Genomic DNA, 26,973 nt, shown 5'->3' with positions numbered 1-26,973 from the left:
CAATTGTTTTGTGTTTGTTGCCTATCTGTTATGTTGACAGTTGACTCCAACCGTGGCATAAAAAAACGAGCGTTACATCAACATTTTGTTGGGGCTGGGGGCCTCCCACTGATTCCACCAATATCCCCTTCTTTTTTTTTCTTTTGTTACACAAGCATGTCGGAGAAAACGTATAGAACCGGATTTTCCTCGTCAAAGAGTGGTCTCACATCCATTTTACAGAATTTACAGCCGTTCATTAAGTCAAGATATTCCCAATTGTGCGGTTGCAAGTGCTATAACCTATAAGGTCGGTGCCCAACTCCCATAAGCCATAGTATGCAACCTTCTTTATGAAACTCTCCGTGGAGCGTGTGCTCACATCCCAACTGTGCATTGGCAGATGACAACTCCGACAGATGCATCTACAAACGGAAGGCTCAGTTTGTGGGCAGTGTAAAACTGCAAATGATGTACAAAACAAACCATGTTGTCCCAACTGAGTGGTGGCTCAGTTGGCATGTTAGCTGGGATTTCCACTTAAGATGAAAAAATTAAGTGTTCAATTTCAAAAAAAAAAACCATATGAATTAAGAAAGGTGGTGCTAATTTTGCATCAGTTTCTGATATGAAAAATTCCTAGTGTACGTAAATGCAAATGAAACAAAAAAAAAAGTATAGCAGATTCTGTATCAACGAGTCAAAATCATTTGCAATCAGATGCCAAACAGAACCGGGTGGGAAATTTGTATCCAGTTAAGATTTGCATTGCAAAGAAAGCAGTAATGAACTAATGATATATTGAGTGCAAATAGTGTATACTTTTCCACATTGCCAAAGGGACAAGGTGGGATCCACAGGTTGAACGGGACACCTGCCGTAGACTGAAGGCATGTGCGGAAGTGCAGTGGATCCAACTCGGATCGATAGGAAGTGGCATGGGTGAGTATTCTATATTCGAAGCTAAAATAAAAGTAATGTCCCATCAGTACTCAGATAGACTGTTGCATGGGCCCTTCTTTCGTATAGAATATTCAAACAAACTGCAGTATAAGAGAGGGGTGCAGGATGAGGGCTCTAATACTCTGATTCATCTTTTAAAAGTATTGCTCAACTCTTTGAAATCGTTCAAGGAGTTCTAGTTTACCACTCCACTGCTAAAGAACTATCAATTAAATTGCGACCCATTTCTTGCCACTTCAACCGCTTCATTTAGAAGCCTCAAATTTCTCTTTATTGTTGCGTAGGTGGTTTTTCTGTTAGACAGTTTTGTATGCACTTAGTTTCAATCAAAATTGATGTACTTTATGAGTTTATTGTAAATGAATAAAAGTGCATATTTGATTCATGTTCCCTTGGTATGTTTCTGTGTATTACCCTTAAACTGGACACTTATTGAGACTCGTGTTAGTTTAGAATGTTCACAGCCAGTGGGTCGGTCTGGGGAGACCTATCCTGACAAGGCTGACACTGTGGTGCCACCAAGTAGGTTGGGGTGGCTTGTCTCAGCTACCGGGGTGAGACCCTAGGCACATACAGTGTGGGATTAATTGAATCTTTGAACTGGACCAGATTTCCAGTATTGCCCTGGACCTTGGAGATTAATGGGCAAAACTGGAAAATTACACCCGACCCCTAGACTCGATTATGATACTGCACTAGGTGTCGGATCGGGGTGTCTTTGATGTACCAATCAGTGAGATCCTTAGCGGGGGTCAAAACCTGAGTATGTTGGAACAATCCGAGAATTCATCTGAGTGGGTGATCATAGTGACAGGATCAGCCCCTTTGTCAGACAAAGGTAATGATCGGGGATGCACTCTCACTGTTGGAAACCAAGACTGCCGGCAGCCGATTTCAACCGTTGAGATTTGTTTTGCAAAATATATTTTATATGAGATATAAAAGTATATACATTATGGTTTCTAAAATGTTTGCAAAAATGTTTTAATTCCCGGGATCCATATAAGTGGAGAGTGCAACACTGTTCCTTGCAGCCGAGGGAGAGGTCCTCTCTTGTCGGGCAGTGTATGATCATTATGGGCTGAGAGGTTAAGTGTAAGACCATTGAAGATAATACCTGATGGGCTAATCTTGCATCTGCCCACAGTCCCTGGGTGTTACAAGGTGGCTTGGCCCAGGGACCACTTAGGGTAAGTGTTGGGCCCATAGAGCCCATTTGATGGGTTTCAGGGGGTGCACTGTCTTTAACAGTGTATTCGACCAGGCCTTGTAACAAAGGCTGGGCCGAACCCATGTGGTTGATGTGTAGATCAATGCTTGGGTCCCACGCCATACAAGGAAGCCCAACTGGGCAGCAGTTAGGAAGGTTAAGTGAGCACATAAGCTTAATGGGCCTAAAGCCCATTTCGAATTGGGCTATTAATTTAGTTAATTAAAGGGGCGAATTCTGAGATGGATTAGCAGTTAGGATAGGGTCTTAATCCTATCCACTCAGAGAGTCCAAATCTGAATGTGATTCAGATCTAGAAACCTCCTAATAAGATTAGGATAAAGCTAATCTAATCTGCAGATAAGATAAGGGTTTATCCTTATCATTAGAAGAGAATGCTGATCCAAATATGATTTGGATAAGCACCTCCTAATGGGATTAGGAGCTGATCTTTTCAAGTTAACAAAAGAAGGAAGGGGGCGGCAGTCTTGAGAGAGAACAAGAAACACATCAGATCCTCTTTAGTGCTGAAATCAAGAAGAGAGAATTCTGCACCCTGCGAATACTCTCTTGCCGCCTCCCTGCTCTTGCCGCCCTGTTTGCTAGTTCGATCTCCAGCTGTGGGAGAAGTCAAGATTGGATCTTGACATCAATTCTTTGAGAAAGGATTGAAAAGGGAGCTGTGCTCACGTTCCATCCTGCTGTTTCTTGCGAAGGACAGAGTTCTTGGGGAAGAACACTGTTGATTCTGCTCCATCCTGCACTGCACCATCTTCAGTGGGAGCAGTCTTTGGATCCTTCCTTGGTCGTGAACACCTTCGTTGGGAGATATTGCTTCTCCGTATCAGGTATCATTCTCTCCCATTCCTTTTGGTTCAGATCTGGTTCAGTTTAATGTTCAAGATTTATCATAATGTAATTCCCAGTTGAAGGGAGAGGAAAAATTTTTGAAATTCGCCCCTTATTCCGCAATCTTTGGGCGTCCATGTGATGGATCTCTCATCCCTTCATCTTCCATGCACATAACTAAATTACCTAGATTACAAAAGGGAAACATCTAGGTTCCCGAATATCTACTCATTTCTAGTTGCTACCATATATACAATGTTCCTTTAAAAAATTTCAGCTGCTGGTTAGGCCAAATTATGTGAATGTTTTCATGATACAGCTTCCTCTTTCAGTGAAGCACTTAATGCTAGTTTACCTATGCTTGATCCTGCAATATAACCGCCTGACCAAGCATTCTGCAAAAAAAAAAACCATAATAAAATTCCATTAAAACAAATACGAATCAACCTTCATGAATGACCTAAAAAAATTGTCCAGTTTGTATTAGATGGACCATATGATGATCAAAAGTAACCAAGTCTAATAAAATTGGCAGATTTGAAATTTGAAAAGCAGACCCAAGGTAATATAATGTCCAACGAATTATTAGCAGCAATAAAAGCATATCCAAGTAACATGTTCAAATAACATAAAAGGTTCAAAAGAACATAAAAATTTAAGATAGTATTTCATATAGTTCACTTATTTATCTACAGGAAACTGTTCCTGACCCTTAAATTAATTTTGGATCATTACCTGAAAGTTAAAACCACCAGTTACTCCATCAATATTCAATACCTACAGAAACTTCCAAATTTTAAAATCATGTAACAAGTAAGCAAAGTAACATGTTTGATCGTGTCAGGAAGGAATACTACCTCTCCTGCAAAGAATAAATGTGGTTGTATCCTGCTTTCCATTGTGTTCAATGAGACCTTTATAAAGGGAGTCAAAAGTTACATGTTCAGAGGAAAGAAACTAGCAGAGAGGGAAACCCAGAGAAAAAAAAATGGCAGATACGCATGCAAGGACTAGTGAGAGAGAGGATAGGGATGAGGGACATGCAGTGGTAAGAGTGAAACCTCTGATAGTGGGACACCTCCAGCAGTCACAAATTCATCCTTGAATTGGCCCTTCATTGAAAATTGTGATATGACTTTTTTGTTCCCTTATAAATCAGAGAGGATTCAGACAAGTAGAAGTGAAGGTTGGAGACATACCTTTCCCATCACTCTAAAAGAACACTGCTTCAGCAGTGAAGCAACTGAAACCAAAGAATTATTTGGAATGGATGCCCACAATAAATCTCCACTTAAACCCTGCATATGAACCATGAAATGAGTTATTCCATCACAATGCAAAAAAGATTAATATCCAAATGAGAGCTCAAATGTATGCATCAGTGGAAAAGTGACTCATGACCTCACGTTCCAATATATATTTCCAAAATCTCTTCACCAGGCCAAATTCTGGAGGGAACGAATTAAGAGCCTTTTGCTTCTGAAAAGGTTCTAACACTTGTTAGTTCACAAAAAAAAAGGGCAAAATGAAGTAACTCAGAAACCAAAAGAGACCATCAGGTGAATAAAAATGATTAAGGTAAAGACAACTTCATTAAATGAGATAAGATTAGGGGATGCAACTTGAGCAAGGTCAGGTTGGGATTTTCTTAAAACTTGAATAAAATTTGAATGGGCCCAACCCAGAAGCCGGGGCCCAATGCAGTGTAAAATCCTCAAACCGGGTACCCAACTTGCACCCATAGATGAGATCAAAAAAATAAAGTGGCAGACAACAAGAAAATGCAAGACTATAGGTAGAAAATACAGAACTACTTGTTGCATCGAGTTTATTAGTAAACAAAATATGCACCCTGACACTCAATAACTTTCTAGGAAGCAATATCACAGAATGATACTGAAGGAGGAAGGAGAGATTATTTGACAGAATAGACAACTGGGAATTCCAAATAAATGAACGTAGAACTCTCTCATATCAAGTTTATTATTATAGAAGAGGTCCTTCAAAACACACACACACAGGAGAGAGGGGATTCAACTTTAAAATATATAGATTTATAAAATAGCATATATCTAGCATATCAATATATACATGAGAAGCTAAACTAATGTTGCATGAACACAGACATGGGAGTCAGAATTTGATGCATGTCCAAGACTTTGACTCAACAAGATGAGTAAACATGGACTTGCAAACACACATGGAAAAGTACATGCTATTAAAATAGTTCATATTTTTTTGAATCTAACATTATATACATGCAAAAACATTTGCCTTTGTTACTAAATCACATTTGATATGAAAAATCATACCATCTTGTACATTATCTGTTCATGTCAAAAAAGCCAAGGGATAGAAAGTAAAAGTTACTAGAAGCATCCTCAAGAATCCATGACTCTGATGCACGTCTGACACAGATATGCCATCCACTTGGGAGAGTTCATGCAACATTGAGCTAAAGACGGTTAAACTTTCAAGTTTTGTGCACGATAGCCCAACAAAAATTGCTGTTGGACAAGAGAAAGGTTAAAAAAATGGAGGAAAAATAAGAAAGAGAACAGTAGAAGAAACCATCCTATCAAATTTAGAAGAATCCACAGAAAGCATTTGCAGCTAATGTAGGCCATGAGAGAATAAGACTAAACTGAAAACTGATCCTTGTGTCGAATAAGAATAGACTTCACTTCATCTACATGACAATCAGGTATGAAGTCAACGAGTAGGAGTCCTGCATTTGGACCCAAAAATTATCAGGTTAAACTGTTAATGGGAAACAACATAACATTTAAGGATAGAATAAACAAAAACAGACAAGTGCACGTACAAAAACATACTTACCCTTGTAACCTGAACCGAAGAGATCACGTGCCCCCCATGCAGATAACCTGAGAATCACTGGTCCACTAAGCCCCCAGTGAGTGACTAACATGGGACCAACCTAAAACAATAAAGTATTAGTTACAATGCAAGACATACATTCTGAGGTTTCCAAGCAATATAAGCAGACATGCCTGTGTAAGTTGTGGCATATGCCTTCCAATGCTTTCTAATTTCAGCTTTGCTTTAACTTTGCTAAATGTAACCTGAGCATGGAAATTATAGAAATGGATTAGGAAATTCTCCGGAAAAAAAAAAAAAAAAAAACAACAGCATCCCTAAGATCAAGTGTGGCATCCATTCTTGTCATTTAAATATCCATTCCAAGGAAAAGAAGAGGATGATTGTACAACCCACAATGAAAGTGATAACAAGTCGCAACTAGTATTACCATGAAACTAGTGTAATTTCCAGTCACAGATCTCAATAAAAAATATAAGATGGGTATTATTTAATAATCAAATGGAGCTATATCAAAATCTCAACAAAAAAGGGATTTAAGTACTAAAGCAGTCATGTTACAGATTAGGGGTGACTAGCAACTGAAAACATAGACAAGTCAATCGACTCTTCTAATTAACAGATACTGTAGAGTATTTACATTGTGACACATAAGAAACAATTTAAAATGAACTTCAGCACACAACCATTTATACACTCATATTCTAGTTGTCAATGCTGGACTAACTTGCCTTGGGCCTACTAGTATGGATTTCATTATGTAAAGGTTGCAACTATCTATTTTCCTCTCATATTTAAAAGCTTCCATCTTTATTTTCTGTTTGAAATTTTTTATGAATTGGTCAAAGACAAGAATGCCAATCTTCAAAAGGAGGTAAACTGGTAAAGAGCCACCTAACATATATCTTGTTTCCATAAAATATGTTGTGAAGAACAAAAAGTATGTTGCTGAATTATGAAGAATGTTACCCCAGACAACTCTGCTAACTTTGTGTCCTCAATCTTGAAGGTGAATAAGCTTGGCACTGGGTCTACAATTGAATGACCAAGCTGAGAGGCAAGAGTGTAACCCTGTGACAATAATAAAATCCACTCAATCCAGAAATTCCATTTAACTCATGACTCATGACTGGCATTTTTATTGAGCACAGTGAATGAAACCTGTGGGCTACTTCCACCGGCTATCAATAAGTAATCAGATTCAACATGTTCAACCAAATTTATAGTGCGCTTCTCAATCTTGAGAAGAAATTTCCCACCAGCATTAGTAGATGCAGTAGTGACTGTCTTGCCTGTCTGCAAAACAACTGTTTCAAGAATGGATATTTCAACATGGCTTGCCAAGGAAAAAGTGAATACATCCCATGAATGAAAATATCCAACTATATTAAATGCAAATAACATATTAAGAATTCACAAAAAGTTATTATCAAATTAATACCTGAGAAGGCCTGCATTGCAGGGGGGTCAATGGAAAATGATGCAAATGCTTATGGAACTAAACAGCACTTCCTAGATAACAGGTGCAAGATTGGGACCAGGAAATACATATACAACAGATTAACTCCCCTAAAACGTCTCCATCTAGCTCTAACCCTCTGAAAAATCAGAAGTACAGAAATATTCATATGATGTGCGTGTGTGTGCACGCTCATTTTAGAGGACAACTTCTATAAACTACAAGTTGATATTCTGGTACTGTAAGTTGTGACTATTATGGATTTAGATAAACATTAGTCAGCTGAAATGCATGTTTAAAATTTAATTTTGGCTAGTATTTGACAATCACTCTGGATGACATCATTGGAGGAAGGTAAGTAGCGGGATCCATCCACATAAACAAGAAGAAACTGTAAGGCTGCTTAATAGTTACCCCACCCACAAAACCAAATGAAATTGAATTTCAATGGATGCAGTTATGGAAACCCAGGCAAGTAAGGAATTTGATGGGTCCTTTAGAAACAGCGTATGTGCTGTTGGTGTTGGAAACTCAATTAGAGAAAAGTTGCTATCCATTCAAGGGTTGATGTTGGGTAGATAATTGGGTTATCAAAATTTAAATGTGGAAAGGGACTCGCAGGCAACCATTAGCTGGATGGAAAATGAAGCTGTTGGTCCTTTGTCAATTCAGAAATCATATCAGGGATGCTAGAGCTTTGGCTTCTATTATAGGTGCTAGATTCTGCTAGATTCCTATATTTTTTTATGATTGGAAATGGTAACTTCATTGATACAACTTAAGCATAACTTTCCAAAATTAAGTACAATTGTCGACCCCTAAAGAGGTGTTGAGCCCCCAGTAATCTTTCTCACAGAACTGCCCAGAACATTCTCTCTCTCACGATCCCTTGCTAGATTCCTATATGAGAAAACTCCTTTACAGACACCTTAAGTAGAGAGGGACTTAGTGGAAAGTTCTTGTGTTGGGTACAACCCCCCAGTTAGTTTTTCTTTTTCTTTCGAAAAAGAAAGGAAATAAGAAAAGAATAGAAAGTGAAGAGAGACCAGAAGATCTGTCTAGACTATCATTTCTTGTGTTGGGTACAACCCCCCAGCAAGCCCTCTCTTGTTGCAAGCATTGTACTTCTACCTTATCATTTCTAATTCAATAAAGTTTGATCTTTTACTGATCAAGAAGATCTGTCTAGATTCTTAGAGATGGTTTACTACTGTGATTAAGCATGCCAAAGTATTATCATCCTTGTTGGCAGCAATCTTTCTTAGATATCACACTAGAAAAGCATATGTCATTAAAAAAACAGAAAGGTGATTATATGCCCACATACATTAAACATCATTAATGTTCTACAGTGCTCAGAATAAGACGTCCTCTCTCCAACCAGTAATGTGAGCCAGATCTATAGCATTTATATATAAGAAGTCACTAACTCAGTAACTTCAACACCAGTACACATGGAACCACAGAATAATTCTGAAGATGCACAAGTTTCCTTCATTAGGTTCTATCATGACCAAGTAACAAAAATAGAATAAGGAACATAAAGATCTTATTCTCACACTGTTTCTTACTACTCACTTGAAAAGCAATGATGTGATAATAGAGATGTTTTTATCATAGTACTAACTTCAGATTTTCAAATACCATGCATATCCAGTGAACCAATGTTTTTACCAATTGGAAAAGTAACAAAGCATTCAAATTAAGCTACCTCTAATGCTTTATATCTCATTAGTCTTCTTTTTTTTAGACTACAAAATGTAGAATATAGTTTGGATCTTCTGAGTAACCAAGCTATTAGTATAATCAAAAGCAAAAAGTATTAACTCTCCACGTGGCCAATGATGACTTTAACTACATGAATGCTCCTGGTCCAATAACACCAGATTGTAAGTTGGCAACACGATTACCTCCTCTCCTCTTTGCCTCCAGCATAAGGCAATCAATTATAGATGACGAACTGTTGCTGACAGGAAATACCCTTCCATCATCTTCAGTCTAAGGACAGAATAGGAACATGTAGAAGTAAGCATAATCAGAATAAAATTACAAAACAAGTAAAAGTGAGAGTTTCACATACATGAGAGTAGAGATAAAAAAGTGAACCTTAAGCTCCACACCATGATCATAAAACCAAGACATGGTATCTAATGGACCATGAACACTGAAGAAAGATCCTCGCAATTCCTTGTTACCCCTAGGATAATGTTCTGCCAAAATCTACATTAATTGGATGCACTTAGAAGACAATGTTAGAATACTCAGACATCATTAAAAAACAAGATATTCAAATTATATCAGTGGATTCCATGTTTTCAATGTATGGCAAATAGGAAAAACACTTACCATTTTTTAAGACAAAAATAAAATTTATTAAAGAAAAAAGAAAAACACAAGAAAGGTAACAAGAAGTCACCTGAGAGAAGAGCATAGCAAGAACTTCAAACAGACCAAACCCATCCAGCAAAAACACAAACCACCGAGTTCCCCCAAACCTTTGAAAAGGAAATCACAAAGTGACCATAAACTTCAAACCCGATCCCCAACTACAACACCAGCCCACAAACCAAAATAAAATGACCCACCCGAGTCAAGAAACCCCCCCCCCAAAAAAAAAAAAAAAAAACTCTTAAAATCTGAATGACAATCACAACTTTCAGCCACTCCCACCCCCAAAACAATCTTGATCTCAGTTGACTATTTTAGAATCGGCTGCAACAAGCTTACTCCCTCTCTTGTTAAATCTTTTGAATTTCTTCACTTTTTTATAGGCCCCACTCCAAACACATTTCCTCTCAGTATTGCAAAAGCTTTTGAAACCGGAAATGTTTGCCGACACTACAATCTTCTAAGACACTTCGCTGTGTTAAAACTCTTCTTAAAATTCTCAAGTACATGCTCACCATCATTAATTCTTTCTAATTCCAGCACAGCATTGTTTTCAAAAGTCAAGAATTCCACTCCATTACTTCCTTCCCTGTCAACCACCCCATCGAGCCCCAAAATCCCAAATTTAATTTGGCATTCCTTTACCCCTAAATTGAACCCATCCCCATCATGGACCAACTTCTTTTACACTCAACCCCTTTCCTCCTCCTTAAATATCTTCCTTGCAAATTCTTCTCCCCCTAAAAAGAATAAACCTAAAGTTTTACTCACTTCCACTCCCTTGTTCACCACCACGTCCAAATCAACCGATCTGTCCAATATATATGTTTTTTTACAAGTCAAAAAAAATTATGGAACTTGAATCCAGGTGTAGTTTTCTAGTCGATTTGGCAAGAAAGAAACTCAAGGATGTTTTATAACAAAAGCTGTCAAGAGGATGAAGTGTGTTAGAGAATTGTGGGGAAACTGTACTCCTGGTCTGCGATACAGCTGAATATTGACAGTTCCTTCTAATAGGTCCCTTTTTTTATTTTGAAAGTCTGTTTGCAATGCCTCATGGGATAGAGGTCTGTTTGTTTTTATGTATTCTCTTTTGTACAGCCTCTGGTTGTACATTTGATCTTTATCTTTGAATGAATGGATACTTTACGTCTGCTCAAAAAAATGTTTTTTATAAGTAAAAGTTCATTAAAAACAATAAGGATAAACAACTGTTATAAGCATCCCATCAGGAGGCGCAAGGTGCAGCCTCACTCTTTAAAGATTCACTATATATGTTTCATCCAGCATAATTTCATCTTCTTGATTTTCTTCCCCTTCATTTTCAGATTCATCTTTTTCCCTTTGACTCAAAGGTTTAGTTATGTACTTCTGATTTCTGTTAAACACCTTAGCACTGCCTACATCCTTACTCTCTTCAATCACTTTAGACTCCTCCCTTGCCGCAGAAAGCTCTTTTGTTTTTTTCATGACCATCTCGTTCTCCCCAGAATCATTCCACATGATCTCAAGTTGAACCTCCTTATTACAGTTCCTACCAGCATCTTGTTCCCTTCCCATCTCTTCTTCCTTCCACCGGACCCAACTCCACAAATCGCCCTCCTTGCAAATCTACCCTCTCCATAATATTACCAGGTATCTCATTAAGAATTCTAACTTCCAAGGATTCCACCATAGCCTCCAAACACATGCAACTGGGAAAAGCACTTATCAATTTGGTCCAGTAGGATTAAAATAACAAGGACATAAAGTATCTTCAGTTAGATCCATTCATATCACATTCAACTCTCCTTAGTATGTAAGAAGATAAACTATCCACCTGAAGCTGACAGGTTAAAATTCAATTTTGATGGGTGTTGTTTAGGCAACCCAGATGAGTCTTACGTAAGAGGGGTGGTTAGGGATGGGGAAGGAAACATTTTATCAAGTTTTTCAAGGGCCATTGGTTTTGATAACTCTTTGAAGCAAAAATGGTGGCCCTAATTCAAAGGTCTCATTCATTTTTTGGTACCCGGGTAGCGCGCTTACCTAGGCAAATGATTCTTGGGCAAGAATTACCTAGGAAAATTGTGGTGCCAGTGTTTGGTTGCATCGATGCTTACTCGGGTAAAGACTTTGGTGGGAGATTTTTAATGTTTTTGGTGGGTGGGTAAGCAACTTACCAACCCCCCAAGAGAGTATCGGTCAAGGATTAAAATATCAGTATCGCATATCGTATCGGACAACTTGGATACGGATACGCTTTGGAAGCGCATGGATACGGATGAAAAATGTGGATACGCTAAGGTAACACATAAAAATTTCATAGTACATTAATAATATTAAATTTAAGGTCAAATAATCATAAATAATGTATAAATATATAGAAAATGTATATTTTAATGGTGTATATGAAAAAATACATTACAATTAATATAATATGATGCATAGATATCATATAATTTTATTGATAATTTATCAATCAAGAGTCCAAAATGCAAAACATATTTTCCTATTATATTTTAATTATTATATCAATTATTTTCGGTTTTACTAGTTCTACTTTATTACATTAACAAAAAGGTCAACCAAATATTAAATTCTCTATGTAAATTAAAATATCCATTAATAATTTATAAAATGTATAATCTCAACTTAAAATATATCAAATCTATTAAAATATCTAAGATACATATCATATGCAAATTCACAATTTTTGACTTTTAAAATGATTATTCCATTATTATATTTTTATTCCTATAATTTTCTAATTAAAAATCTTTTTTTAGTATAAATGTAGATTAGTAGATTTGATAGATTCAATTTAAGATTATATTCTTGAGTATTTTGTAAACGATTTTTTTATTTCCGAAATAATAAATATGATTTTTAAGTAAGGTAAATTACATGTTTAAATATATAAATTTTAAGTATTAAAATAATTATTCTCCTATTAATATTATATTTTTATAATTTTTTTGAGATTCAAATAATATTTTGATATAAACATGGATTTGATATATTATTTATTTCTGTTATTTTATAAAATACTGACTTTAAATATTACTTTTTAATTTTTAGTTGGAGTTACCTATAATATGTATTATTTATTTGAATTGCATTCATGTAATAAACAAATAAAAACTATATTCATTTACTCATAAACACAAAAGGAGTGGCATGTTGGTTTATAGGCACGGACATTAAGCTCTCCCAACTCTTGACGCGAGTTCGACTCCCTCCAACTTTCTTTTTTAGAAGAGTATGCGCATTCGCATTTCGTGGACGGCATATCGTTCTATACCGGTCCGTATCGATATGTATCAGCCGATACAATGCGATAAGGACCGATACACACCCGTATCGACAAGGTATGCACGAATGGCACGACACATATCCAGTCATAGCATATCCTATGCCAGACATTAACGATACCAATACGATACACCCCGTATCGGACGTATCGTATCAACATTTCAATCCTTGGTATCGGTTACCCGGGGTAGGGGGAACAATCAATTTATTCGGTTAAAAACCGAACCGAATAAACTGAACTTTTTTTAAACCAAATTTGAAATGTAAAACTGAAACCGAAATTTTTGGTTCAGTTTTCCGTTAAAACCGAATTTATTTAATATATTATTATATAAATTATTATATAAACTATAAATTATAAAATATATATAATATTATATGTTCTAATATATAATATAATATATTATAGATATTCTATATGATACATAGTTGTCAAGGCGTCGCCTAGGCGACAAGGCGCCCTTTGAGGCTCGCCTCGCCTAATCGCCAAGCAGTTTTCTACTTCCTACTATAAAATACTTTTTTATTCATTCTTTTTTGAGATTATAATTAAAAAATAAACATTATTAAACTAAAATGATCATTTTGTGTGTTTATATACTAATTTATTTTTATTATTTTCTTATATATTAGGGTTTAATCAACACAAGCATTGCTAAATGCTGTATTGAACCCTCAAAGACTTAAAAACCTGAACTAATAAGCAAGGAAAAACTTAAAATTTTATCTAATCAGCACATTTTCCTCTTCCAAATATTCTTCTTCTTCTTCTACTTCTTCTACTACTACTACCAATACTTTTCTTCTTTTCCTATAACAAAAATAAGGGTTCAGCCCCTATATTTTTTGAATTTTATTTTCCTTCTTCCTTTTCTTCTCATGAATATGTTGATTTTCTATACTTTAATATGAAATTTATACTTTTTTATGAAAATCATGAATAATTATTAAAGAAATATAGTTATGGAACCTAGGGAACTACCCTAGGATCTATGTTTTCAACATAAAAAACCCATCGCCTAGGCGACTAGGTGACAAGGCGCCCCCCAGTCGCCTAGCCTCGCCTTGGCGCCTTGAAAACTATGATATGATATGTAACATATATATTAGTATATATGTATATATTATAAATAACAAAGTTTGGTTAATTTGGTTTTTTCGGTTAACCGAATTTCCTAATCCAAAACCCGAACTAAAAACCAAAATTTTATAAAACCGAACTAACCGAACCGAAAAAAACTAAAACCGAAATTTTTGGTTTGATTTTAGCCGAACAATGCTCACCCCTAACCCGGGGAACCGATCCCTCCAGAAAATGACCTTTCCATGGGACCCATTATACCGACACTCGAATGCAAGGAAATTAGTCAATTAACTAGTTGACCAACTTACCCACCACAATATATCAGTAAACGAATGAGGCCAAAGTCTCAAGCTACTAGCTTTCTAGAGTTGGTCAGAGGGGACTGCCAAGTGGTTATTTCTTGGCTTACTTCAGAGAAGTGTTAGACAGTTTTGTATGCCCTTAGCTTCGATCAAAATTGATGTACTTTATGAGTTTATTGTAAATGAATAAAAGTGCATATTTGATTCATGTTCCCTTGGTATGTTTCTGTGTATTACCCTTAAATTGGACACTTATTGAGACTCGTGTTAGTTTAGAATGTTCACAGCCAGTGGGTCGGTCTGGGGAGACCTATCCTGACAAGGCTGACACTGTGGTGCCACCAAGTAGGTTGGGGTGGCTTGTCTCAGCTACCGGGGTGAGACCCTAGGCACATACAGTGTGGGATTAATTGAATCTTTGAACTGGACCAGATTTCCAGTATTGCCCTGGACCTTGGAGATTAATGGGCAAAACTGGAAAATTACACCCGACCCCTAGACTCGATTATGATACTGCACTAGGTGTCGGATCGGGGTGTCTTTGATGTACCAATCAGTGAGATCCTTAGCGGGGGTCAAAACCTGAGTATGTTGGAACAATCCGAGAATTCATCTGAGTGGGTGATCATAGTGACAGGATCAGCCCCTTTGTCAGACAAAGGTAATGATCGGGGATGCACTCTCACTGTTGGAAACCAAGACTGCCGGCAGCCGATTTCAACCGTTGAGATTTGTTTTGCAAAATATATTTTATATGAGATATAAAAGTATATACATTATGGTTTCTAAAATGTTTGCAAAAATGTTTTAATTCCCGGGATCCATATAAGTGGAGAGTGCAACACTGTTCCTTGCAGCCGAGGGAGAGGTCCTCTCTTGTCGGGCAGTGTATGATCATTATGGGCTGAGAGGTTAAGTGTAAGACCATTGAAGATAATACCTGATGGGCTAATCTTGCATCTGCCCACAGTCCCTGGGTGTTACAAGGTGGCTTGGCCCAGGGACCACTTAGGGTAAGTGTTGGGCCCATAGAGCCCATTTGATGGGTTTCAGGGGGTGCACTGTCTTTAACAGTGTATTCGACCAGGCCTTGTAACAAAGGCTGGGCCGAACCCATGTGGTTGATGTGTAGATCAATGCTTGGGTCCCACGCCATACAAGGAAGCCCAACTGGGCAGCAGTTAGGAAGGTTAAGTGAGCACATAAGCTTAATGGGCCTAAAGCCCATTTCGAATTGGGCTATTAATTTAGTTAATTAAAGGGGCGAATTCTGAGATGGATTAGCAGTTAGGATAGGGTCTTAATCCTATCCACTCAGAGAGTCCAAATCTGAATGTGATTCAGATCTAGAAACCTCCTAATAAGATTAGGATAAAGCTAATCTAATCTGCAGATAAGATAAGGGTTTATCCTTATCATTAGAAGAGAATGCTGATCCAAATATGATTTGGATAAGCACCTCCTAATGGGATTAGGAGCTGATCTTTTCAAGTTAACAAAAGAAGGAAGGGGGCGGCAGTCTTGAGAGAGAACAAGAAACACATCAGATCCTCTTTAGTGCTGAAATCAAGAAGAGAGAATTCTGCACCCTGCGAATACTCTCTTGCCGCCTCCCTGCTCTTGCCGCCCTGTTTGCTAGTTCGATCTCCAGCTGTGGGAGAAGTCAAGATTGGATCTTGACATCAATTCTTTGAGAAAGGATTGAAAAGGGAGCTGTGCTCACGTTCCATCCTGCTGTTTCTTGCGAAGGACAGAGTTCTTGGGGAAGAACACTGTTGATTCTGCTCCATCCTGCACTGCACCATCTTCAGTGGGAGCAGTCTTTGGATCCTTCCTTGGTCGTGAACACCTTCGTTGGGAGATATTGCTTCTCCGTATCAGGTATCATTCTCTCCCATTCCTTTTGGTTCAGATCTGGTTCAGTTTAATGTTCAAGATTTATCCTTGAAAATATGATTTTCTAAATAGGGAATGTGATTCTCAGTTGAAGGGAGAGAAAAATTTTTGAAATTCGCCCCTTATTCCGCAATCTTTGGGCGTCCATCTGATGGATGTCTCACCCCTTCAAGAAGGACCCACCCTACAGATTCATATCATAGGTTTAGGAAACCTCTTCCTTTGGAAGAAGCCTAAACTACTCAATCAAGTCAATTCCCTGGCTAACAACCTAGATAGGGTAGATGTAACCATAGAAGGGAGTGATAGAAGGATGCCAGATCCTATGGCTTTTTTTGCATCTTTTTAATTCCTACTTTTCTATTCTATTCTTCTACGATCAACTCTATACTACTCTTTGTATTGTCCTTGTTGTCTAGTTTGGAATTTGGAAAGGCCAAGGTTTTTTTTCTAAAGGATGAAAAGGAGATTTTATTAAATTGAAAAAAGGCAATACATCTAGAAACAATGGTTGTCAAGTTGACAAACCAAATACACATCAGGAATCAAATTGAAAAATAATTACTATTACAAGATGCAAATCAAGAATGCTCCACAAATTATCTAATAGATCAGCTTTCTTCACTTGATCAAAATCTGGAAGTCTAAGAGCCCAATCTATAATCAGGTTGCCCACTACTGCTACCAGTAGGGGTGATTATTTCAGCCTGGCCCGGCCCGCACAAGCCTAACCCAGAAATTCTAGGCTTGGGCCTGGGTTTTGTGCTCAAGCCCGGCCCAGGCCCGGGCCCAGGCCCTCATTAGGCTCGCAAAATTTAGGGCCAGGCTTAGGCTTAATACTTCAAGCCCGACCCGCATATATTTAAACTTACACATTTTGTGTATAATGTATACATATGTATAAGATGTAAATTAGTCCTCTAAAACAAATGTAAATTCGGAAAAAATTAGAGAGAAAAGATGAAGAAAAGAAGAGAACAACAATACAAGAGAAAGAAGATGGAGAAAAGAGAAGGAAGAAGATGAAAAGTTCGAATGTCTCTTCCCTCCCTTCTCTAATATTTTTACTAAACTTCAGTCTTAACATAATTACAAGTATACCCTTAAGTGGGCGGCCAACTAGGCAGTAACATAAAGAGAACTAAAAAAACAGAAATAATAGGCCCATTAGCACAAATAAACAAAAACAAACTATAAAAATAGATACTAGGGCCCATTCGGCCTAGTCTCTTTACACTCCCCCTCAAGCGAGCATAGATGTCAATCATGCCCAGCTTGCTTATATAGTGTGTCAACTTCCCTTTTGGAACTCCCTTGGTCAAAATATCAATCGACCGTTCTTCAAAGGTGATAAATGGCAAACACATTTCTCTTGAGGAAACTCTTTCTCGTATAAAATGTCTATCAACCTCAATGTGCTTAGTTCTATTATGTTGAATAGGATTATGTGCAATGCTGATAGCCGCTTGGTTGTCACAATAGAGAATCATTGGCTTCTCACAGTAATTCTGACACACCATGTGCCATTGCCCTGTATTTTGCTTCAGCCGAGGATCTGGCAACTACAGACTGTTTCTTACACCTCCATGAAACAATGTTCCCTACCACCAAAGCACAATAACCCGAGGTGGATCTCCTATCATCAATACATCATGCCCAATCAGCATCAATGTATACTTCCAACTTCATGTGTCCATGTTTGGCAAATAGAATAACTTTCCCTGGAGTACCTTTCAAGTAACACAGAACTCTTTCTATAGTAGCTAAATGAGTATCTCTAGGAGAATGCATAAATTGACTAATAGCACTCACTGCACAGGAAATGTCCGGCTAAGTCATGCAAAGATATAACAACTTCCCAAGCAGTCTTTGAAACACTCCCCTATCAGATAAAAGTTCACCATCTGTAGCAAAAAGCTTATGATTGGGATCAATAGGAGTGGAGCCTGGTTTAGCACCAAGTTTACCAGTCTCAGCAAGGAGGTCAAGAACATATTTGCACTGAGAAATGAAGATACCATCCTTAGATCTAGCAACTTCAATGCCCAAAAAGTATCGAAGATCTCCTAAATCCTTAATCTCAAATTCAGAGCTAAGAAATCTTTTGAGTTTACTGACCTCTTCGGTATCATTACCCATGACCACAATATCATCAACATAAACCATCAAAAAAGTCACCAGAGAGCCACTTCTTTCCAAGAACAGGGTATGATCAGATTGAGTTTGTATGTAACCAAAGGAGACGAGCAGCCTTGAACCTCTCAAACCAAGCCCGAGGAGACTGTTTGAGACCATAAATGGATTTCTACAATTTACACACCTTCCCCTGTATTTCCTTTCCATACACCCCCGGAGGCAAAGACATATAGACCTCTTCATGTAGATCTCCATTCAAGAAGGCATTTTTAACATCAAACTGTAGAAGAGGCCAATCAAAAGTAGCAGCTAGAGATAACAAAACCCGAACTGAGGTCATCTTAGCCACAGGAGCAAATGTCTCAAGATAGTTAATACCATACGTCTAAGTGTAGCCTTTAGCAACCAGTCTGGCCTTAAACCTCTCAATAGAGCCATTGGAATGACATTTAATGGCAAATACCCATTTACAACCCACTAGTTCATTCCCTTCAAGCAAGTCAACAATATCCCAGGTATGGTTCTTATGCAAAGCATCAAATTCATCCATCATAGCATCCCTCCATTCAGGTTTAGATAAGGCTTCTGGTACAAACCTGGGTATCACATGGGAAGAAACAAAAGCCAGAAAAGAGTAGTAGGTAGGAGATAGAAGGCTATAAGACAGGTGTTTGGAGATACAATGGGTTGTACACTTCCGCTTGCCCTTGTAGAGAGAAATAGGAAGATCAAGGTCTGGGAAAGAAGTAGATGGGTCAGAGAAAAGCTGACATGTTACCTCAGTAATGATGGGAGGAGCAAGAGGCTCTTCTATAGGAGCAGAAACAACTTGCCCATGTCTGAATTTGTGCCTGTGGTACCACCTTTGGAGAATAAGATGAGGAGGAATTACAGGAGGATGAGGTAGAGGAGGAGGAGGAACAGGAATATTGGAGGTAGGTCCAGTGGGATAAGTGGACACCTCATGAGATGACTCAAAAGGAACGGGAAGAGACACTACTGGAGACATAGCAAAGGGTTCCTCAGATTTCTCCCCCTTAGGAGGAATACTAAAGAAAGGAGTCGACTCAGCAAATGTGACATCCCGAGATACAAAGCGGGTGTCACTAATCAGATCAAAACAACATCCCTTCTGTGTGGAGGCATATCCCAGAAAAACACATTTATGAGCCTTAGGTTCAAATTTGTGCATTTGATGGCTGTGAACATGCACATAGCAAGTGCACCCAAAAACACAGAGAGGAAGAGAAAGAAGATCCTCTTCCGGAGAGAGAAGGCTAAAGGGGGTTTTGAAGGTAAGAACTCGGGAAGGCATACTGTTAATCAAAAAGGTAGCAGTAAGGACAACATCTCCCCAAAATTTTATAGGAACATGGGATGCAAAATGGATGGATCTAGCCACTTCAACCACATGTCGGTTCTTCCTTTCCGCCACTCCATTCAGTTATGGAGTGTAGGAACAAGAACCTTGATGAATAACCCTAAAAGTTTCAAGATAGGCTTAGAGGGTTTTCTCAAAGTACTCCTTAGCATTATCAGAACGGAATATTTTGATCCAGGTGTTAAACTGGGTGAGAATGAGTTCATGAAATTTTTGCATAATAGTTGGTACTTCATCCCTGGATTTCATGAGATAAATCCAAATGTAACGAGAGTAATCATCAATAAAAATGATAAAGTACCTGTAACCCCCCCATAGTAGGCAAATGATATGGCCCCCACACATCAAAGTGAACAGTATGAAAAGGAAAAATAGATCTTTTATTGCTTACTGAATAAGATTGTCTACAATGCTTTGCCAATTCACACGACTCACAATGAAGACTTGATAAAGACACTCCCTTAAACATATCTGGAAATAAATGACCCAAAGAAAGAAAGAGGCAAATGACCAAACCAAAAGTGACATAACATGACTTTGTCAACAGACTTTGACAAAACTGACTCCAAGGCAACTCCATGAGGTGGACCAAGAACTCTATCAGGTGTGTCCAACAAGTATATTCCGTTCGCCTCATGGCCACTCCCAATCATCCTTTGAGACTGTAGGTCCTGAAAAATACAATGAGTGGGAAAGAAGGTTATACTACAGTTCATGGATTTAGTTTAGGGACATGAAGGACAGATGATAAATAAAGGGTGTCAGAGGTCTTTATATCCCCTTTTCTAGAAATGGGAGCAAGAGACCCATCAGCAAGGGATATTTTCTCTTTACTAGAGAGAAGATGGTATGAACAGAAAAGGTTAGACAAACTGGTCATATGGTCTGATGCACCAGAATCAATGATCCAAGGGATTTTATGATTACCTAAAACTGAAGCGTGGTTTGTAGAAGCACGAATACCTGAGTGAGCAAAAGTTGACGATGATGATGATGATGATGATGATGTGTTGCCTGAAGAGTGAGATGTAGAAACAATAGCCTCCAAGTGATTTAACAGCCTTCCATACTTCTCAAATTCTACCTTCATTGCTGCCAACTGTTCAATGGTTGACTTCTCTTCACTCTCCTTACTTCCTCCTTCAGGTATTGTGGCAACATTAGCTGTCTTAGGCTTTCCTGTCTGACTGCCCTTCTTAAAATTGTCGTTATTCTTAAACTGGTCAGGTAGAAGATCAGGATGAAGCTTCTAGCAAGTGTCCTTCGTATGCCTCGGTTTCTTGCAATATTCACATACCTACTCCTTCTCGGTTGGACCCTTCGGCTTTATTCCAGTATGTGCAAAGTGTTTTGTAAGTGGACTCTGTAACTAAACCTGTTGCCTACTCTCCTCACTGCTCACCATTGCATATGCTTGGGCAAAAGTAATCTCATCTTTGGCCAGAATATTCTACCTAATAATGTCAAACTCAAGGTTGAGTCCAGTAAGAAATTCAAAAACACCGTTTCTTTCCACCAACTTCCTAAACATTTCTACGTCATTCTTACTCTCCCATACAACTGTCCCCATAACATCGATTTCTTGCCATAAGGATTTCAGTATAGAATAGTAGATTGTCACTCTTCTCCCACTGTCTAGGTTCTTCACATCACTTTTCAGCTTGTAGACTCTAGCCACATTCAACACATTCAACTTCAGTGAATAAGTTTCAGTAACACTGTCCCAAATCTCCTCGGCCGAGGACATCCAAAGATAGTGCTGACTTATACGAGGCAGCATAGAGTTGACCAACCATCCTATGACAGTATAGTTCTCCTGCATCCATTTCTCAAATCCAAGGTTTGTCTCTTCGGGTTTCACTTTACTGCCTGTGAGGTACCCTAATTTTCCTCTGCTACTGACATAAATTCTTATAGATTGTGCCCAAGCAAGATAATTTGTCCCATCTAGCTTAATTGTGGTCACACCAATCAAAACGGAATCTACCGAGCCAAGCCCGGAAACCGACACTTTCTTGAACTCACTTCCGTATTGCTCCATTAATCAAACGAAAAAAAAACCAGGAATTTGGTCTTTATAAACTTACTTGAAGTCAAACCAATACCCAATTGCTTGAAAACTAGGGTTTTACTACGCCGGGTTGTTGGAGAGAAAGAGAGAAGATACAGCCGCTCCTACCAGAGCTTCCCAATCTCTTCCAAACCTGAACTGCCCTCTTTTAGAAGTCAAAAGACACCTCCCAAGCACAAAGCGCCACACCCAAAGCTTCACTTTTACCTGTAACTTCAAAAATCTCCGGTCGGCTAGGGTTTTGGGCAGAAACAGTACAACACCACTTCTTGGCAATATCCGGCCAGATTTAAACTCTCCAAACCCTCTACCAACTAGGCAAAAGATCCTCTAAACTATAGAGAACCTATCTCTCCATACACTCTTTTAATCGAAGGGTGTATGGGAAAAGAGAAAGAAGAAAAGAAGGAAGAAAAAAACCTGCTCTGATACCAAGATGTAAATCAGTCCTCTAAAACAGATGTAAACTTGGAAAAAATTAGAGAGAAAAGAGGAAGAAAAGAAGAGAACAGCAGTACAAAAGAAAGAAGATGGAGAAAAGAGGAGGAAGAAGAGTTCAAATGTCTCTTCCCTCCCTTCTCTAATCCTTTTACTAAACTTCAGTCTTAACATAATTACAAGTATACCCTTAAGTGGGCGGCTAGCTAGGCAATAACATAAAAAGAACTAGAAAAAAAAGGAAATAACAGGCCCATTAGCAACAAATAAATAAAAACAAACTACAAGAACAGATACTAGGGCCCATTCGGCCTAGTCTCTTTACCGTATACATGTTATTTTACATTATATTATATATTTTATATATAAATATTATAACATGACATGTATAATTTATATTATATTTAATATTTTATATTATATAATATATAAAATAAAAGTTTATATATTATAGATAATGTAATGTTTTATATATGAAAGACATTGACCCAGAATCAGGCCTGGCCTGGCCCCGTGTAGACCTGGGCTAGGGCTTATTTACAGGCCCAGAACCCCGGGTCGGGCTGGGCCCGGGCCTAAGCTATAGAAGTGCAAAGCCTGGGCCTAGCCCGGCCCATGATCACCCCCAACTACCAGGTATTCAGTACTTTTTGACTTGTCCTCAAAAAACTTCTATTTCTCTCTTTCCAAATAGACCAGCATACTGCGAATGGAATACAACTTCAAAGGATTTTAGCTTTCTTGCTTCCTCTGAGTTTTGGCCATTTGGAGAATATCTCTGCTAAAACCAAAGGATGAAAGACATTCACTCCGAATAGGAAGGAGAAAAACTTTCAAATGAAGTTTTCCATACCACATGAGAAGAACAAGTGAAGGACTATTTCTTCCCCCAGGTTGCAAAAGAAACAACAGCTTGCAAACTAAAAACCTATGAACTTCAGGTGGTCAAAAGTAAGGATACTATCACACGCCACCAGCCATGAAAAGGCTTCTACCCTTGGGGGTACTAGGTTACCCCACACTCATTTTATCTGGTCTGACTCCATTCCATCTCTCATTAATGCCTTGTAAAAGGATTTAACTAAGAAACTTCCTTCTCTGCATTCTTTCCACCATAGGCCATCTTCTGTGGATCTGGGAATGTCGGTAGCTTCCAACTTTTCCAACAGCAGAATACACTCTTCCACTTCTTGGTCCAATAAAGGTCTTCTGAATTTTGGGTTCCAAATCAATTGCTCCCCTCTCCACTCATAACACCGATCAATAGAAACTTGTTGTTCTGTCAGCTTGTATAGTCTGGGGCACACCTCACAAGTTTCCCTACCCCAAGCCGTTCAACAATCATCACCCCAAAACCTTACCCTAGAGCCCTCCCCCACTTTAAACTTGACCAGACTTCTAACATCTTGATTAAAACTCATGATTCCCTTCCAAACACTTATCGCATAAGAACTTCTTACTTCCCTTGATTCCCACCCAAATCTCACCACTCCATATTTTCCAACCACCACCCTCATCCATAAAGCCTCCCTCTCTCTCTCTCTCTCTCTCTCTCTTGCCCAAATCTCCACAACCATTTCCCTTATAGTGCTTTGTTGAAGAGCTTCACCCTTCTCAGCCCTAAACCTCCCCCCTCCTTTGAGCTACATACCTTCTCCCACTTGACCAAATGAAATTTTTTGGACCCCCACCCCCTTCCCATAGAAAGTCCTTTTGAATTTTCTCAATTTTTGGACAGGCCAAGGTTTTCCAACAATTTTAATACAAAGTCTGTCCATTTGATCTTAGAGACAAAATATTGGACTTGAACAAGCCAGACAATTAAATGGGTGATCAGTGTGGAGAGGAATTAGGAAGGCTTACCCCTATATTTTAAAAATAAACTATAAAAAATTTGAAATAGATAATGGAAAAATGGTCAGTTTATGGATAGACCCTTGGTGCACAAATAGATCTTTTATGGAATTGTTTCTGACCCTTTTTTTAGTAGCTCAAAATAGTGACGCAAAAGTTGCTAATTACCTTGATTGTTTCCAAACTTTGACATTGTGTGGAACCCCAGATTTAGAATTATTAATGATTGGAAGTTTGATTCAGTGGAGGAGCTTGTTTGTTACATCATAATCAGCATGTTACCCTTCTTCATAGCGATACAAGAACTTAGCATCAATAACACCAATATCAACCAAATGCGGTTATTGTATGTGCCTAACAGGAAAAATACCATTACAGAGCTTGGGCATGAACTTGGAATTTGGTATCAATATCAGGACTGAATGACTTAAAGTTAGTTTTCTGATCAACAGAACAAGTTAGTTGAAGTCCAAAGTTTAGAATAGGTTTGCCTGCTGCATGAAAGGCATGACAGACATCAGGCAGCAAATTTCCAAAGAAACGCATAGCTATGGTCAAATCATTTTGCATTTCATCATGAAAGTTAACCACCATCTAAGGCATTGTCTTGGGATAAGAGCTTATGAATTAGCAGATCAGAAAACAGAGTCAACAGGTTATGTATAATACCTCTTATTATTTGTTTGTTTATTGATTTATATTGGTGAGGGGAGTTCATGGTTGGATAAAAGGTCTAAACTGATTGAAGTATAGGACCATGCCAAAGTACCAGCAGTGGGTTGGTAAGGTCTCCTGCAGGTAGTAGTGGAGACTTGGGGTCGAATCCCACCTGCACATGGGTTGGGGGATGGGCTACCCCCCCGGGGTTGTGTAGCCCTTCAAAAAGATATAAAAAAATAATAAGAACGTTTATTTACAGATGGAATTACAGCAATAATATGTGCACCAACTTCAAATATATGAATAGAAAGATATATTTCATTGAACATTGTATCAATGGCCTGATACAGATTAAGAGAAGTTATTTCATGCACTCAGATTGTTTTTGACAATCAATCATTCATTGCCTATTTGAGGTAATTGGAAACCAGGCCCTCTCACCATTTTATCAGTGCACTGTCCATTTGTCACATTGCATCGACCTCCACCGGAAATTTTTACCTACAAATCAGTAGAAATTCTAATGAACAGATGGAAAGGGAGAAACACAGAAAACACGCTATGCATAGACTGGACCTGCCATAAATTACTACAAGGGCATAAATGGTTCGGTCGAACGGTTAGGATCATCCAAATGACTTGTATCTGGCCGTAGTAGATCTCCTAGTTCACTAGTTGGATCCACTAAATGGAGAATTGATCCCGCCATCCATGCACATGTGTCATTTTGCTTGCTTTTGCGACGAGTTTACTTCCCCTTAGATTCTGCTGAAACACAATTCATGCAATGCAACTATACAAGTTGGAAATAAACCAACCTTTGATAAAGGCTTCCCTTTCTCAATGACCAAGACACCCAAATCGGGTGCTACCGTTTTAGCTCTAATGGCACCATAAATTCCAGCAGCACCACCCCCAACCACCACCAAAAGCGGTTCATTTGCCTACTATAAGAAAAACAAGAAGATACGCTTTTGATCAAACCAGAGCGTAATAAAAATTATAAAATAATAAATGAGGCCCGAGAGAGAGAATTTGAGGCAATATAGAGACAGAATGAGGGTTTATTTCGAAAAGAAAAAAAGTATAACCTGTTGAGCTCTCGAGATGCTTGATGCAGTAAACCTTCTCCTCCTGCCAAACAAGAGAAAGCCATCAAAGTTTCTACAGATAATAGCAGTCTCCAGAGGAAAACGAGATAGGAGGAAGAAGGGAGCAAATGTGAAGCTCATCAGTTCATTCTCCAAACTACTGAGTACTGAATAGATGGAGATATTTGTTTCTACCAAAAAAACAGAGAGATATTTGATATTTCTACCCCCTCTAAAAAAAAAAAAAAAAAAAAAAGGCATATAGCGGACCGACGGACTGTGCAGTGGAAGAAAAAGAATAGGGGTTTATTCGTTAAAATGAATGTTTTTAGGCCCTTTATATAAAATAATGTAAAATGTTTAGAACTTATGTCCTCTAATTATCTCATCTCTGTCCATCATCTCAATGATCTCATCTCCTCGTTATCAGAAGAAAAAAACAAAAGCAGAGCAGCAGTAATAACAAACAGCAACCAATTCCACCATCTCATCCTTGTAAGAGATTGCATGAACATGTCTAAGCTCAAACAAATTCACGTTCAGACACTACGTACTGTATCGGCCCATCATCGAGAGACCCTCTTCTTGGTCCTTATACAGTCGAAAATTGCATTTCTTGGCTTTCTCTGGTCTTGATTAAGCATCTGGTCTTCTTGACCATATCATTCGTATGGGAAACCGTTATCAAGGCTTACGCGTGGAGCGTCAACCATAACGATAAGTACATTTGACTCTATAGCAAAGTGTTGAAGGAAGATAAGTCAAACAATCCTTCCCATTGTTCTCAAGGTCTGCACATTCTTGTTGGCCATCTACGAAGTCAAACAGATACACGTCTTGATTGTAAAACTTGATTTCGCCCCTCCTACTTATGCTAGTAATAGTCCCAGCCGCTTTTATGCATCCTGTGGATTTTTGGATCTGGCTGTGAAGGTGTTCGAAAATAGAAGTTTGGTCTCCTCATCCTGGAATTCAGTGTGGTGACTTTACCGCTGCATTACAGCTATGTGAAAATGTAGCTAAGCAGTTGCTTGAATCAGATGGTGATTACCTTTTAACAGAAAAAAAAAAAGGATAGTA

At 38.3% G+C, this 26,973-nt stretch overlaps 1 protein-coding gene across 3 annotated transcripts; it reads right to left on the bottom strand.

Annotated features, from left to right (window-relative positions):
* Positions 1–3,214: 3,214 nt before the first annotated feature.
* LOC148854116 (FAD/NAD(P)-binding oxidoreductase family protein) lies at positions 3,215–26,119 on the bottom strand. 3 transcript variants are annotated; one of them, XM_088941156.1, is made up of 17 exons: positions 25,894–26,047; positions 25,621–25,749; positions 25,379–25,536; positions 25,244–25,303; positions 9,405–9,518; positions 9,209–9,296; positions 7,001–7,146; positions 6,809–6,910; positions 6,013–6,084; positions 5,840–5,939; positions 5,647–5,729; positions 4,403–4,480; positions 4,201–4,299; positions 4,063–4,113; positions 3,859–3,915; positions 3,737–3,778; positions 3,215–3,396 (listed from the first exon to the last, which is right to left on the bottom strand). In XM_088941156.1, exons 3-17 carry the CDS (start codon positions 25,430–25,432, stop codon positions 3,310–3,312), a joined length of 1,233 nt encoding a protein of 410 aa, XP_088797282.1. In that variant the 5' UTR covers positions 25,433–25,536; positions 25,621–25,749; positions 25,894–26,047; the 3' UTR covers positions 3,215–3,309. The 3 variants fall into 3 exon arrangements, with proteins under 3 accessions (XP_088797282.1, XP_088797280.1, XP_088797281.1); XM_088941154.1 differs by lacking the exon at positions 25,379–25,536 and having other exon boundaries at positions 25,621–25,746; positions 25,894–26,119; XM_088941155.1 differs by having other exon boundaries at positions 25,379–25,746; positions 25,894–26,086.
* Positions 26,120–26,973: the final 854 nt, after the last annotated feature.

The sequence above is a fragment of the Nelumbo lutea genome, chromosome 4 (assembly GCF_056320005.1).
Source record: "Nelumbo lutea isolate HS-2025 chromosome 4, American lotus-T2T, whole genome shotgun sequence".
Lineage (NCBI taxonomy): Eukaryota > Viridiplantae > Streptophyta > Magnoliopsida > Proteales > Nelumbonaceae > Nelumbo > Nelumbo lutea.
The sequence above is the reverse complement of the archived record's forward strand: the minus strand, read 5'-3'. Positions and strand labels throughout refer to the sequence as shown.

Excerpts from the sequence above, each read along its gene's own strand:
- LOC148854116 (XM_088941154.1), bottom strand. The coding sequence starts at position 26,034 with ATGAGCTTCACATTTGCTCCCTTCTTCCTCCTATCTCGTTTTCCTCTG. Across the intron at positions 6,085-6,808 it reads AGTTAGCAGAGTTGTCTGGG|GTTACATTTAGCAAAGTTAA; the intron begins GTAACATTCTTC and ends TTCCATGCTCAG. Across the intron at positions 3,397-3,736 it reads CTGGTGGTTTTAACTTTCAG|AATGCTTGGTCAGGCGGTTA; the intron begins GTAATGATCCAA and ends TTTTTTTTGCAG.